This window comes from Mauremys reevesii, linkage group 11 (genome assembly GCF_016161935.1).
Source record: "Mauremys reevesii isolate NIE-2019 linkage group 11, ASM1616193v1, whole genome shotgun sequence".
Taxonomy (NCBI): domain Eukaryota; kingdom Metazoa; phylum Chordata; order Testudines; family Geoemydidae; genus Mauremys; species Mauremys reevesii.
The window spans coordinates 76698131-76711762 of NC_052633.1; the positions used below are offsets into that span (position 1 = coordinate 76698131).

The following is a 13632-nucleotide window of genomic DNA, read 5'->3' on the forward strand; positions in this document are numbered from 1 at the left end:
AGCCCCCTGCCTTCACTAGCAGGGCCAAGTACTGATTTTTGCCCCAGATCCCTAAGTGGTCCCCTCAAGGATTGAGCTCACAACCCTAGGTTTAGTAGGCCAATGCTCAAACCACTGAGCTATCCCTCCCCCTTCTCTGTACCACCTCAGAACACTGTCCACCCCACCAGTGTGCCATCTCCAATTGTGGCCAATCGCTGATGCTTTGGAGGAAGGTGAAAAAAATACCCAGAATACATCTGGCCAATTGTGCACTGGGGGGGAAATTCCTTCCTGACTCCTGCAGGCGTCTGGATGAAGCCTTGAAGCATGACGTTTGAGTATAGTCATTTTCTTAAGGCAGAACTGGAGATGATTCAAGCATTGAGGGCAATCCAGGCAGCGCTGTTCTCTTGTGCCCTAGTTACAATTCCCAGACTTTTCCCACAATGCTGGTTTCCTCCCTGCTAGTCTGTCAGTGCGGCAGAGTGCACAAGATGAGACTAGAGAGAACGTGCTCTTTTGGGTCACATCAGGAATTTGGATTCTGATCCAAGTGGACCAGCGGTCTGATCTATGTATGCACCATCTATCCAGTTTTTATACTCCATCCATCTCTGTGGTCCCTGAGTGCCTGACTCACCAATCAACTGGGTTCTGAACTAGAAGGAGCATCTCTTTGACTCCTGGCATTTAGAGACCATGGGGAAAAGTCCCTTAGAACAGCCTAAAACTGTGACATAACCCTAGTGTGACAGGAGCGATGATACTGGCTAGCTGAGCACATTGCTCTGATACCAGGTGGCAGGGATACCTAGCTAGCAGCCTCACTGATCTGATCCAACACATGAAGGAGAAGAGATCCCAGGGGAGATGGAGCTGATCTGGCATGGAAAGGAGTGTAGGGATGCTGGCGCATGTGGGTCTGTTAGGCTGTGGCCGTAGGGCAGGTGCTGTGCTCTGGTGGTGTCTTTGGGTTGGTTGAGCCTCCTGTCTATCTTGCAGCTCTTCCACGAGGCTGCGTACATGGCTGACGACCGCCAGGACCTCCTCAACGCCATCAACGAATTCCTGGACTGCAGCATTGTCATCCCCCCATCAGAAGTGGAGGGGAAAGACTTGCTCAGGTCTATTGCTACTTTCCAGAAAGAGTTACTGAGGAAGAGGAAGGAGAGGGAGCAGAAGAAGTCCACGAAGGAAGGGGTTGTCCAGGAAGCTAAAGGTCTCTTCACTCTGTTTTTGGCAGATAATGAATTTGCATCCAGTGTCTCCCTGTCTGCCCTGGGAGGGTGCAGTGGAGGCTGTGCCATGGGCAGTACTGGCTAGAAGGCCTCTGGGCCCCTCCCCCCATGCACAGGATAAAGCAAGGACAACTAGTATGGGGTGAGCGGGGCTGAGTCCTGCAACAGAGATGGGAATGTGTGGGAGGCCCCGGGGGGCACAGCGTGGCCAAGGGGTTGGCAAGCCCAAGAGGGCAGAGCATGACCATGGGGGGGTGGGAAGCCTGGGGGGGCGGAGACCGGCCATGGGGGCAGAGCACCGCCAAGGGGGGAGAGTCCAGGATTCATGTGGGGTGTATAGGGAGCCTGCCGAGCTTCCCCCCCTGCTCACCTGTTCTGTGGGAGATGGGTGTGTGTGTAGAACTGATAAATGAAATTGGTTTTAATTGTTCACTTTATTAATGTAACTTCTGTTCACCATTCACTACACTTGTCTATATTGTACCTTCTGTTCACTGTTTGCCACAGTGTAATTCAACCCCCATTTTAAAACGCTCACTCCATTTTGTAAAAGCTTCCTCCAACCTTCAGTTTTGTAAACCCTGCTGTAATCTTATTAGTTTAGTTTAGATGTGTGACTGAGGCATGTATGGATGATGGAATCAACCTCCAGCCCCAGCCTGTCCTGATGAAATAGAGTTCAAACCCCACCGGCTGAAGATGCAGACAAGAGCCCTAACACAGTAAGCAGAGTCCACCCTAAAAAGCAAAGGTACAATAGAAGGAAGATCAAAGCCAGGTCCCAGGCTGAAAGTCAGGCCTGCAATTGACGGGTGATCAATCGCCAAACCCAGAGGCAGCAGGACACAGCAAGACCTAGAGACTCTGGATTCAAACTAAAGCCTACAAAAAGGATGGGTCAGATGGAAGACTTTGAGGAGAGTAACATTCTGCTGCCAACATGGAAGGACATCAGTGCCTGCCCAACAGAGACCCAGCTCGTCCTTGTGCCCGGCTTTCCTGGCCAGTTACCGCCACAAGCTACGAACCCAAGCTGCAAACTCAAGCCACGAACTCAAGCTATTTCAGGACTGGTAACTATGCAGCAGCTGAAGAACATCTGATGAATATGTGTGTGTGTGTGTGTGTGTGTATAGGTATTAGGTATAATGTGTGTGTATAAGGATTAAGATATTAGTTATTGTTCATAAATCAAATTATCATAATAAATGTGGCATCTTTGTCTTGCTCCCAAAAAGATCCTGTGTAGTTTTGTCTGTACAACATGTGCCAGCATCTGTCCCCAGGAGAGAGGGGTGGTTCTCGTTCCTACATTCCCCTTGTAACCCCCATACACCATGTCTCCCCAGAGCTGTGTGAAGTGAAGGCTGAGGAGGAAGAGGAGGGGGACGCTGAGGACGACCCGTTGAGGCGAACCGGCATTTGTTTTGGAGGTCTGGTTCAGGACATAAAGCGCAGGTACCCCAAATATCTCAGTGACATCAGAGACGCCTTGCACAGCCAGTGCCTTGCAGCCGTTCTCTTCATCTACTTTGCTGCTCTCTCTCCTGCCATCACCTTCGGGGGACTCCTAGGTAATGGGCCTGCTTTCTGTCTGCTCTTTGCACAAATGAGCCCGGGCTGGGCTGGGGGTGCTGGCTCTGCCGTCAGATTCTGTGCCGGCCTGGCCTCAGGGCTTCAGCGCTGCTCGCTCAGGAGGCTGCAGCTGTGCTGCGCACACGGCTTGTACTCTCTCCCTGTAACTCGGCCTCTCCAGCTTCAGCTCCGTTTGTGGCTCTTTTCTGAGCACCCTGCAGGGTGTTTGAATGCAGGATTCTAAGGGTGGTCACAGCAGAGCTAGAGAGGGGTTCTACCCTCAAATGTGAGCCCCCCGTCCAGTGCAGGGCGGTTATGTCTGTGCAGGGGGGAGGAGGGGTCTCCCTGCCCGTGCATAGTGTATCCGCAACAGAGTGACTCTGTTGGGGACTGTGCTCTCCACAGCGTTCTTATCACATACACGTTGTTCTCTCTTAGGAGAGAAGACAGAGGGTCTCATGGGGGTCTCGGAGCTGATCATCTCCACCTCAGTTCTGGGGATCCTGTTCTCCCTCCTTGGAGCTCAGCCGCTCCTTGTCATTGGTTTCTCGGGGCCCCTTCTGGTATTTGAAGAAGCTTTTTTCAAGGTATTTGTAAGCCATCATGTCACATGTTGCCCCACGCTTCCTCTGCCATTGTACTGTGCTTCACTTGCCATGGTTTGTCTGTTCAGAGGGGGTAGCTGCACTCCTCTGATGCCAAAAGGGGTGACTCCTAAACGTTCCTGCAGACTGTCACCATACCACAGGTCACCCGGGGCTGCCTGGCCCTGCCCTCCTGCCTGTCCATTCCAGCTCACACCAGTCAGTTCTGCCTCCTCTCACCATGGTCCACTCTACTGAGACTGTCTAGGACTGTGATTTTATTATGCTTCGCAGTGCTGTCCTAGCCAGCAGCCCTGTATAAGCTCCTGCCCAAACCAGGCCCTGATCTGCATTGTTGTGGTGAGTGCTTATACGTGCAGCCCACACTCCTTTTCTCTGTCACTTTTTCTCCTCTCTTTTGGGTGAGGATTTTCCAGATTCAGCTAACTGCATCCCAGTGTAGCCTGCAACCCATGCAGTCCAGTCCAGTCTCTCTAGGAGAGCAGTAACAGCTCACCTAGCATTAGTCTTCATTTCTAGTGTGGATTTTAGATTGTGGTTATTTGTGCTGCCTCTTGCTTATCCCCGAGTTATGTTCAGGGAGGGTCTATGCCAGCCAGTTTGGAGACGTTTCATTCTTGTGCATCTTTACGTTGTGGACTGTGGAAAGAAAAATGTCTTTCAGTGTCACGTACAGCAGTTCTAGTCACTCTTTTCCACATTTCCAGGGAATCTGTCTCTCTGTTTTCAAGTGCTTTCTCTTATGCCTCTATTTCACGCAGAATGTACGGGCATCACCACTGTCTTCCATTTTTGCCAGTCTCCTGCTGCAGTCTTAGCTTCTTCCCATGTCATTCTGGGAGCTTTCCATTCTGCTTCTGTTGTGTGTTTGCATGTTGGTCTCTCCCTGGGGCTCCATGTCTTGTCATGTTATTCAGGTCTTTTCTCCACATGTGTCCTAGCCAGCTCCATTTTTGTTCCATAACTTCCTGTCTTATTGGTTTCTGTTTCATCCTCTTTCAGAGTTCCTTGTTTGTAATTTCTTTCTGGCCATCTGGTATTGAGCATTTGTCTAAGGCAGTTGTTTATGAAAAATTGGAATTTTGATAGAAAGGTCGAAATAAGTCTCCAAGTTTCAACACCACTTTGTAAGACCAGCTTTACAATTGTATTAAATATCTGAAGTTTAGTTTGGAGGGCAAGATTTCAGTTTTTCCAGGTTGGCTTTAGAGTTACAAAACATGTCTGGCTTTTGCTGTTCTGGCTTTAATGTCCTCATCTGTTCCACCTGTTGTACGTACAGTGCTACCAAGATATGTGAAACTTTTATCAGAACTCTTTTATGTCAGTCCCAGAAAGTGTTGTTGTTATTGTGTCTTGTTATGTGTTGAGTCTCATGGTTTTAGTTTTCGCTGTGTTGATCTTCAACCCTGCTAACTGTGCATGGGCCTGGAGATAATGCATTTTGGTTTGCATGTCTTGCATGGGATAGCAAGTTGATGTCCTCTACAAAGTCAAGGTCCTCTAACTTCTTTGTGACAATCCATTGCACAGGTGCTGACTCCGTGGGTGCTCCGGAGCTGGAGCACCCACGAGGAAAAATTGGTGGGTGCTCTGCACCCACTGGCAACAAAGCTCCCCTCCCTGCCCCTCTGCCTCACTTCACCTCTGCCTCCGCCTCGTCCCTTCAGCGCATCGCGTCCCCGCTTCTCCCCCTAGCTCCCAGCACTTGCCGCCACAGCTGTTTCACAGCGTAAAAAGCTCCAGGAGGAAGCGGGGAGGAGCAGGAACACGGCTTGCTCGGGGAGGAGGTGGGGAAAAGGCGGGGCCAGGGCAGGGATTTGGGGAAGAGGTTGGAATGGGGGCAGGGCAGGTGTGGAGTCAGAGCAGGGCCAGGGGCAGGGGCGGGTCGAACACCCAGCGGGACTAGCAGAAGTTGGCGCCTATGCTCCATTGTATGCCCCTTAGTTGTTCTGTAGTCGTTCTCATTACCCAATCCACTGCCAGTAAAAAGATTGTGGGTGTCATAAGACATATTTGTCTGATGCCCATAGTAACCTCAAATGTCTGAGTCAGTTATGTATTACTTGACGTCATATTTTCATAAGGAGCTTTTATGAAAATTTCTGAGGATTCCATTGTAGCATAGCAACTTCCATAGCCCTGTTCTATCCAGTGTATCCATGGCTTTTTGGAAATCAATACAGTTCATATAAAGTGGTGACTGCCATTTGATTGACAATTCTCTGGTGATCTGTAGTGTTTATTATGATTCGATTACTAGTTTGGGGTTGTGGATTTTGTAACGGGTGAAGGTCTATCGGAGTTCTTTGCTTCTCCCTCCTAGAGAGCAGCACAAGCGTTTGTGATTTCTTCTTCCCCAGGTGTAGTGTTTTCTGTGCTTGAGTGCGGTGGTCTGTACTGTTGTTCCTGGCATTAGGAGCCAGGCTTGCGTAGGAGTGGGGCGTGTTTATGGTTTGGGGCTGGAGCGTGCAGCGCTTTGACTGAGGGTGGTATCTGAAGCACAATGTCCTGTGCATTGATCAGCAGAGGGAGTTTTTCTAGGTCTGTTCAGCTGTCATTGGTTGGGAAAGTTCCTTTGCATGCCTACAGCGAGGCTTGTTTGGCATTTTTCCAACAATCCCAGCATGCGGACTCGTCTCTCCTGGGGGGGCTGGTGACTAGGCTGAGCAGGAGTTTTCCTGGGGAGCTGTGTTGGTGTCATGGTTTCTTTGTAGCATGGGAGCAGGGCAGAGGGGATGTGCAATGCACAGTGTGCCCTGGGATGCACCCTAGTAACTAGCATTACAGTCTGAGCAGGACAGGCCCAGTGAAACAACAGATACTAAGTCTGTGACTTTACTCATCAAATGAAGCATTTCCTGTTCCCTCCAGCCCTACCTTAACCCCTTCCCTGCTAGGCTACGTGGAAAAATGTACACACGCCATCCCAGAAATTGATAAAGAACCATGTAGAATGGAAGAGAGGGGAGGAGTGGGGGTCTGGGAGAGCAGAGGGGAGAGGCTGTCCCGTGGGCCGTGATTAACCCTTCATTTTCCTATTTCAGTTCTGCCAGAGCCAAGGCATCGAGTACCTGACGGGCAGAGTGTGGATTGGCCTGTGGCTCATTGTCTTCATCTTCATAATTGTGGCAGCTGAAGGCAGCTTCCTGGTGCGATACATCTCGCCCTTCACACAGGAGATCTTTGCCTTCCTCATCTCCCTCATCTTCATCTACGAAACGTTCTATAAACTCTACAAGGTGAACCAGCCCCAGGGAGGGGTGCTAGTGTCTGCCCAACTGTCTGATCTAGGCACCTGCACCGTCGTGTCCACGTGTCTCCCACAATCAATACAGAGAACAACAGCAACAACATCTCTGATGCAGGCCAGAGTACCGTAGCATTTCTGGCTGGGCCTGCGAGACCATTCTTTGCTGCCCCTCAAGCCCCCAAACACGAGTGCCCCCTGTGTGCTGTAACCACGTTGCTGTGCACAGTTATTGGGTGGAGCATAGCGGGACACACCCCAAACCTTCTCTCCCTTCCCCTGCAACAGTACCTTGACACATAACTAGTTTTTTCTTTTCTTTCTTCCTCAACCTCCCTGGTGTGGATAGATTGTGAGATGAGCTATTTGGGGAAGTGCAATGATGGGCTTGGCAACACACAGGGCTGTGCTCACACTTGACTGTCCTCCCCTGCACCTCTGCACAGGTGGTGACTGCACCCTCTGCTTGTCTCCCCTGTCCAGGTCTTCGCAGAGCATCCTTTGCTGAAGTTTTACCCGCCGAGTTTGGAGAGTGGCTTGAATGCCAGCACGCTTTCTGCTGATGCCATGTCTCTGGGAACCAGGATGCAACCCAATACTGCCCTCCTCTCACTCATCCTCATGCTGGGCACCTTCTTCATCGCTTTCTTTATGCGCAAGTTCAAGAACAGCCGTTTCTTAGGAGGCAAGGTAAGATGCTGAGCTGTGGCCCTTTCATCCACCATGCATCCCTTCTGGCTGCACACGTCTGCCCTCTGTAGCACCTGCATTATCTATTCTAACATGTCTGAACCTGGTGCCCTGTCCTGGTGTGACGGTGCTGCCCGTGGGAGCCTGCTGAAGTTACTCAATTAGGGTGAACTGCAAACAAAACGGGGCAGACAAACCCCAAATGTGGTGGTTATTCCAATATTTAGATTTACCAACCAGCACAGAACAGCTTCTATAGTATCTCACTGGTTACTCAGAAGTCCAAACAACGCAGTTCCCTTAAAGTGCCCAGCCTCAGGCTTCCATCCAGACACACATCAGATATGATGATGATTACTGAAAATCTTATCTCATCATACAAAAGAAAAGGTTCTTCCAATCCTAAAGGATCAGCCACATACCCAGGTCCAATTATAACTTAGATCTTACCCAAAATACACGCTACAGCCAATTCTTATTAACTAAGCTAAAATTTATTTAAAAAGAAAAGAGAGTGTTGGTTAAAAGATCAAGATACAGACAGACTTGAATTCAATTCTTGAGGTTCAGACACAGCAGAGATGAGCTTGTAGTTGCCAAAAGTCCTTTTAGAAATAGTCCATAGGTTATAATTCAATGTCCATATTCAGGGTGGCTCCAATCAATGACTGGGGATCTCAATCCTTGTGGCTTAAGGTTTCCACCTCTTGAAACCCAAAGCAGATCTGAGATGAAGTAGGATCGTGTCCCAGGGTTCTTCTTCGAGTGCTTGCTCATATCCATTCCAGTTAGGTGTGCGCATGCTGCGTGCACGTTTGTCGGAAGATTTTTACCCTAGGAACACTCGGTGGGTCGGCTGGGCGCCCCCTGGAGTGGCGCCGCCATGGCGCCGTATATATACCCCTGCCGACCCATCCGCCCCTCAGTTCCTCCAGTTCCGTGACGGTCATTGGAACTGTGGAGTGCGGCTTTGCTGATCTCCACATCCCTAGCTACTCGTAGTTCTGTACAATTAATTGTATTAGAGTTCAAAGTTTTATAGTTACAGTTAGTATTAGTTGTTGTATTGATAGTTAGTGTATATAGTTAAATGGGGGATTGGAAAATGCCCCTTTTTCCCACCCCGGTGCAGGCTCATGCCCAAGGCACCGGGATTCAAACCGTGCTCGGTGTGCCAGAAGCCGATGCCAGTAGGGGATCTCCACAACTCTTGCCTCAAGTGCCTAGGGGAATCCCACCTTACGGACAAGTGCCGCATCTGCAAGTCCTTTAAACCAAGGACAAAGAAGGAGCGGGACTTCAGATTGAAGCAGCTCCTCATGGAGTCGGCACTCGCTCCTGCAGCGTCGGTACCGAGCACCCAACAGACTGCTTCGGTAAGGAGCGCCCCTTCGGCCCCGGACCGCTCTGGTACTGAGAAGGAGCCCCGGCACCGACCTCTGCCGGCACCGACATCTGCTCGGCACCGCTCCCTGTCCCCGAGACCGAGGAAGCAGCAGAGTGCTCCGACTTCTGCAGCACAACAGAAGGAGCGCCCTTCGAAGACGGCTCGCCCGGCACCGTCCTCTGCCGCGGCACCGTCACTCGTGGCACCGCAACCTGCGACTCCGCTGAGCTCGGCACAGTCGATTCCGGTCCCACAAGGGCCGTTGAGTCCGGTGCCTGACAGCTCCCCAGCTCATGCTGTGGTTGAGCTTGCCCTGCCTTCTACACCGGAGACTTTCTCCATGGCACGGGAGCTCATTGCCATGACGGAGTCAACGCAGCCTCAACCCCCGGCTCCGCTGGTGCGGGTTATTCAATCAGTGGGGAAACCGGCACTGATAAGGCCACCTTCCGTTGCCCCAACGGAGAGGCATCGTTCAAGATCGAGATCCCGCAGACGCTCTCATTCACGACGTTCCCGCTCCCAGCGCCGCTCGCAGTCCCGGTACCGCTCTCCATCCTGGTACCGGTCGCACTCACGGCACCGGTCGACATCTCGATCGCCGACCAGATACTCCCGGTACCGATCCGACTCTCGGCACCGATCTCGGCACCGTGTTTCCCACAGTCGCTCCAGACGAAGGGACTCGAGGTACCGGTCGACCTCCCGGCACCGATACGGTAGAAGGTCCCGGTCTCCCTCGCGGTACCATTCCGGCTCGCGGTACCGCTCTCCGGCACCGACCCGAGAGTGCACATCCGCATCTGTGGCACCTCCCCAAGATTTCTCGGCACCGCCATGGCCTTCCAGACACACGTCGGTGTCTTCTCAGGCCGGTAGTGCATCCTACCCACCAAGATAGGGATGCTGACATCCCCAGCCAAGGTCCTCATCACTGGGCCTTCTGGACACCGTGGTCGTACCATGAATCCCAAGGTGCTCCACCAGTGCCTCCACGGTCGGTCCCGTCACAACTCCGGGTACCGGAGGCGACGATAAGCCGTCCTCCACCTGCGGGCACGGACGAGGCTGCGATACCAGCGGCGGACACCGAGACTCCACCTGACGCAGAGGATGTTCCGCAAGTACAGGAACCCCTACAGGACCCATTGGTACCGGGCCTCTCCTCGTCCTCCTCGCCTGATGAGGCGGTGGCGGGAACATCCTCCTCGGGCCCCCCGCCGATGGATCTCAGGGCCCATCAGGACCTCTTGAGACGAGTGGCCCTGAATATGAGCCTACCGGTGGAAGAGGTCCCTGAGGTAGAGGACCCTGTTGTGGACATCCTCTTGGCAGACGCACCCACTCGGCTAGCCCTGCCTTTTATCCACACCATCCAATCCAATGCGGATACCATCTGGCAGTCCCCGGCCTCGGTTCCACCTACAGCAAGGGGAGTGGAGAGGAAATATATGGTCCCCTCCAGGGGATACGAATACCTCTACACTCACCCACCTCCTTGCTCGTTAGTGGTTCAGTCAGTGAATGAACGGGAGCACCATGGCCAACACGCCCCGGCCCCTAAGTCAAAGGAGGCTAGACGCATGGACCTCCTAGGCCATAAAATATACTCTGCTGGAGGCCTCCAGCTTAGGGTGGTGAACCAGCAAGCCCTCCTAAGCCGGTATAACTTTAACACATGGGTGTCCATGGGGAAGTTCACGGAGCTTCTTCCGCATGAGTCCCACCAGGAGTTTACCGCTCTCCTCGAGGAGGGTAAAAAGGTAGCGAGAACCTCCCTCCAAGCTTCTCTGGATGCAGCGGACTCTGCAGCCAGAACTTTGGCGTCAGGCGTGACGATGCGGCGCATCTCCTGGATCCAAGTGTCTGGCCTTCCCCCTGAATTGCAACAAACAATTCAGGATCTACCCTTCGATGGCCACGGCCTTTTCTCAGATAAAACTGACCCCAGACTGCAAAGTCTGAAGGACAATCGCGTTATAATGCGCTCGCTGGGTATGCACACACCAGTGACCCAACGCAGGACCTTCCGACCACAGCCACACCACCCTTATGCCCCGCCTAGACCGCGTCAGGTCTTTGGCAGACGGCGTGGCAGGGGCAATCGTCGAAGGCAGTCTGGCCCTCAAGGAGGCCAAAATCAGGCGCCCCCTAAACCACCAGCGGGGGCTAAACAAAACTTTTGATGGGACGCCCGAGGGCAGCCCACCAGTTACTTTCCCGGATCCTTTTCCTCCATACCTCAACCTTCTCTCTCATTTCCTCCCTGCCTGGTCCCAGCTCACTTCCGACTGCTGGGTCCTGCGCACGGTGGAATTGGGATACCACCTCCAGTTTGTTTCAACCCCACCTTCCCACCCTCCCTCCCCGTCCCTCTTCAGGGACCCCTCTCACGAGCAATTCCTCTTACAAGAGGTCCAATCGCTCCTAGCTCTAGGAGCCATAGAGGAGGTACCAAAAGACATGAGGGGCAAGGGGTTCTACTCCCGCTACTTCCTAATCCCCAAGGCAAAGGGAGGTCTGCGACTGATCTTAGACCTGCGAGAACTCAACAAATTCATGATAAAGCTGAAGTTCTGCATGGTAACCCTGGGGACCATTATTCCCTCCCTGGATCCGGGAGACTGGTATACCGCCCTCGATATGAAGGACACGTATTTCCACGTCGCCATTTACCCACCGCACAGACAGTACCTCCGTTTTGTGGTCAGCCATCAACATTTTCAATTTACTGCACTCCCGTTTGGCCTTTCTACAGCTCTGCGTGTGTTCACAAAATGCATGGCCATAGTCGCCGCCTCCCTCTGCCGTCGTCGGATACACGTATACCCGTACCTCGACGACTGGCTCATTCGAGGGATGTCCCAGTCACAAGTGTCGCAGCACCTGCGCGTAGTCAAAGACCTCTTTGGGAGTCTCGGCCTCATGATCAACGCAGAAAAGTCTATTCTAACGCCCACACAGAGACTAGACTTCATCGGAGCGTCTCTGGACTCCAATCTGGCCAGAGCCTGCCTCCCACAGTCACGGTTTCAAGCAATGGCGTCCATTATTCGAGGTCTTCAGACCTTCCTGACGACGTCGGTACGCAACTGCCTCCGCCTGGTAGGGCACATGGCCTCCTGCACCTTCATGACCAAGTACGCGAGGCTACGCCTCCGCCCCATTCAAACTTGGCTAGCTTCGGTTTACAGGCCGCACAGAGACAGCCTGGACTCCATACTCACCATTCCGCAGGAGGTCCTGGGCTCCCTAACATGGTGGCTGAACCCCACGATAGTTTGCGAGGGGATGCCATTCCACCCACCGCAACCCTCGATGGCCTTAACCACGGACGCATCATCTCTGGGTTGGGGTGCCCACCTTGAGGGCCTTCACACTCAGGGTCACTGGTCACCTCAAGAGCTATCTTTGCACATCAACGTGCGGGAGCTGAGGGCGGTCCGTCTAGCATGCCAAGTGTTTCGAGACCATCTCCAAGGCCGTTGTGTATCAGTATTTACGGACAACACAACGGCCATGTTTTACATAAACAAGCAGGGCAGAGCGCGCTCCTCCCCCCTTTGTCGAGAGGCCGTTCGCCTCTGGGACTTCTGTATAGCCCAATCGATCGACCTGGTAGCGTCCTTTCGCCCCGGAGTCCAGAACACTCTGGCGGATCACCTCAGCAGATCCCTCCTGTCTCACGAGTGGTCGATCCGCCCGGACATCATCTATTCGGTTTTCCGGAAGTGGGGTTTTCCCCATGTTGACCTCTTCGCTTCTCGCGAGAACAGGAAGTGCCAGAAGTTCTGCTCATTCCAAGGCCTCTCCCTGGGCTCGATGTCGGACACATTTCTGATGCCGTGGTCGAGCCGACTGCTGTACGCTTTTCCGCCGTTCCCGCTGGTTCACAGGGTCCTGCTAAAACTCCGCAGGGATAGGGCGCACCTGATCATGATCGCTCCAGCGTGGCCCAGGCAGCACTGGTACACCATGTTGCTCGACCTGTCGATAACCAGCCCCATTCCCCTGCCTCTTCTCCCAGACCTTATAACACAGGATCACGGCAGACTTCACCACCCAGACCTGCAATCTCTGCACCTCACAGCATGGCTGCTGCATGGTTAAACCCATCCGAGTTACGTTGCTCTACCTCTGTACAACAAGTTCTACTGGGTAGTAGGAAGCCTTCCACTCGGTTAACATATCTGGCCAAGAGGGAGCGTTTCTCCTGCTGGTGCGAAACGCACAACGTCACTCCTACTGAGGTCCCGATCCATTCCATCTTGGACTACCTCTGGTCTCTCAAACAGCAGGGCCTGGTGGTATCGTCATTGAGGGTGCACTTGGCAGCCATCTCTACCTTCCACCCAGGGGAGAGTGACCGCTCCGTATTCTCGCACCCTATGGTTTCTAGGTTCCTCAAGGGCTTGGAGCGCTTATACCCACAAGTTCGCCACCCCGCCCCAACCTGGGACCTCAACCTGGTTCTAACCAGACTTATGACTGCCCCATTCGAGCCACTGGCGACCTGCTCACTTCTATACCTGTCCTGGAAGACAGCTTTCCTCGTAGCCATTACATCGGCTAGATGAGTCTCTGAACTTCGGGCTCTCATGGTGGACCCACCGTATACGGTATTTCACAAGGACAAGGTGCAGTTGCGGCCACATCCGGCCTTCCTCCCTAAGGTAGTATCGGCCTTTCATATCAACCAGGATATCTTCCTTCCGGTCTTCTTCCCGAAGCCACACTCTTCACGATGAGAGCAACAATTGCACTCCCTAGACGTCCGTAGGGCGCTCATGTTTTATATTGAGCGGACAAAGCCCTTCCGTAAAACGCCCCAACTCTTCGTCGCAGTGGCAGACCGAATGAAGGGCCTACCTGTCTCCTCCCAGAGGATTTCATCTTGGGTGACGT

At 52.8% G+C, this 13632-nt stretch overlaps 1 protein-coding gene and 1 long non-coding RNA gene across 9 annotated transcripts in view; one reads left to right on the forward strand and one right to left on the reverse strand.

The window, feature by feature from the left end:
- The window catches only part of SLC4A3 (solute carrier family 4 member 3), an 85614-nt gene that overhangs the window by 56433 nt on the left and 15549 nt on the right, over positions 1-13632 (forward strand). For 6 of the 8 annotated variants that reach the window (XM_039494720.1, XM_039494723.1, XM_039494721.1 and 3 more), the window contains 5 exons: positions 985-1201; positions 2570-2794; positions 3234-3382; positions 6448-6642; positions 7134-7340. In XM_039494720.1, the coding sequence (XP_039350654.1) occupies positions 985-1201; positions 2570-2794; positions 3234-3382; positions 6448-6642; positions 7134-7340 (993 nt within the window). The remainder of the gene's footprint in view (positions 1-984; positions 1202-2569; positions 2795-3233; positions 3383-6447; positions 6643-7133; positions 7341-13632) is intronic. The other 2 variants (XM_039494722.1, XM_039494724.1) reach the window with 2 other exon arrangements.
- LOC120374682 overlaps positions 1-13632 on the reverse strand; it is a 36857-nt gene that overhangs the window by 7582 nt on the left and 15643 nt on the right. The window lies entirely within an intron of this gene.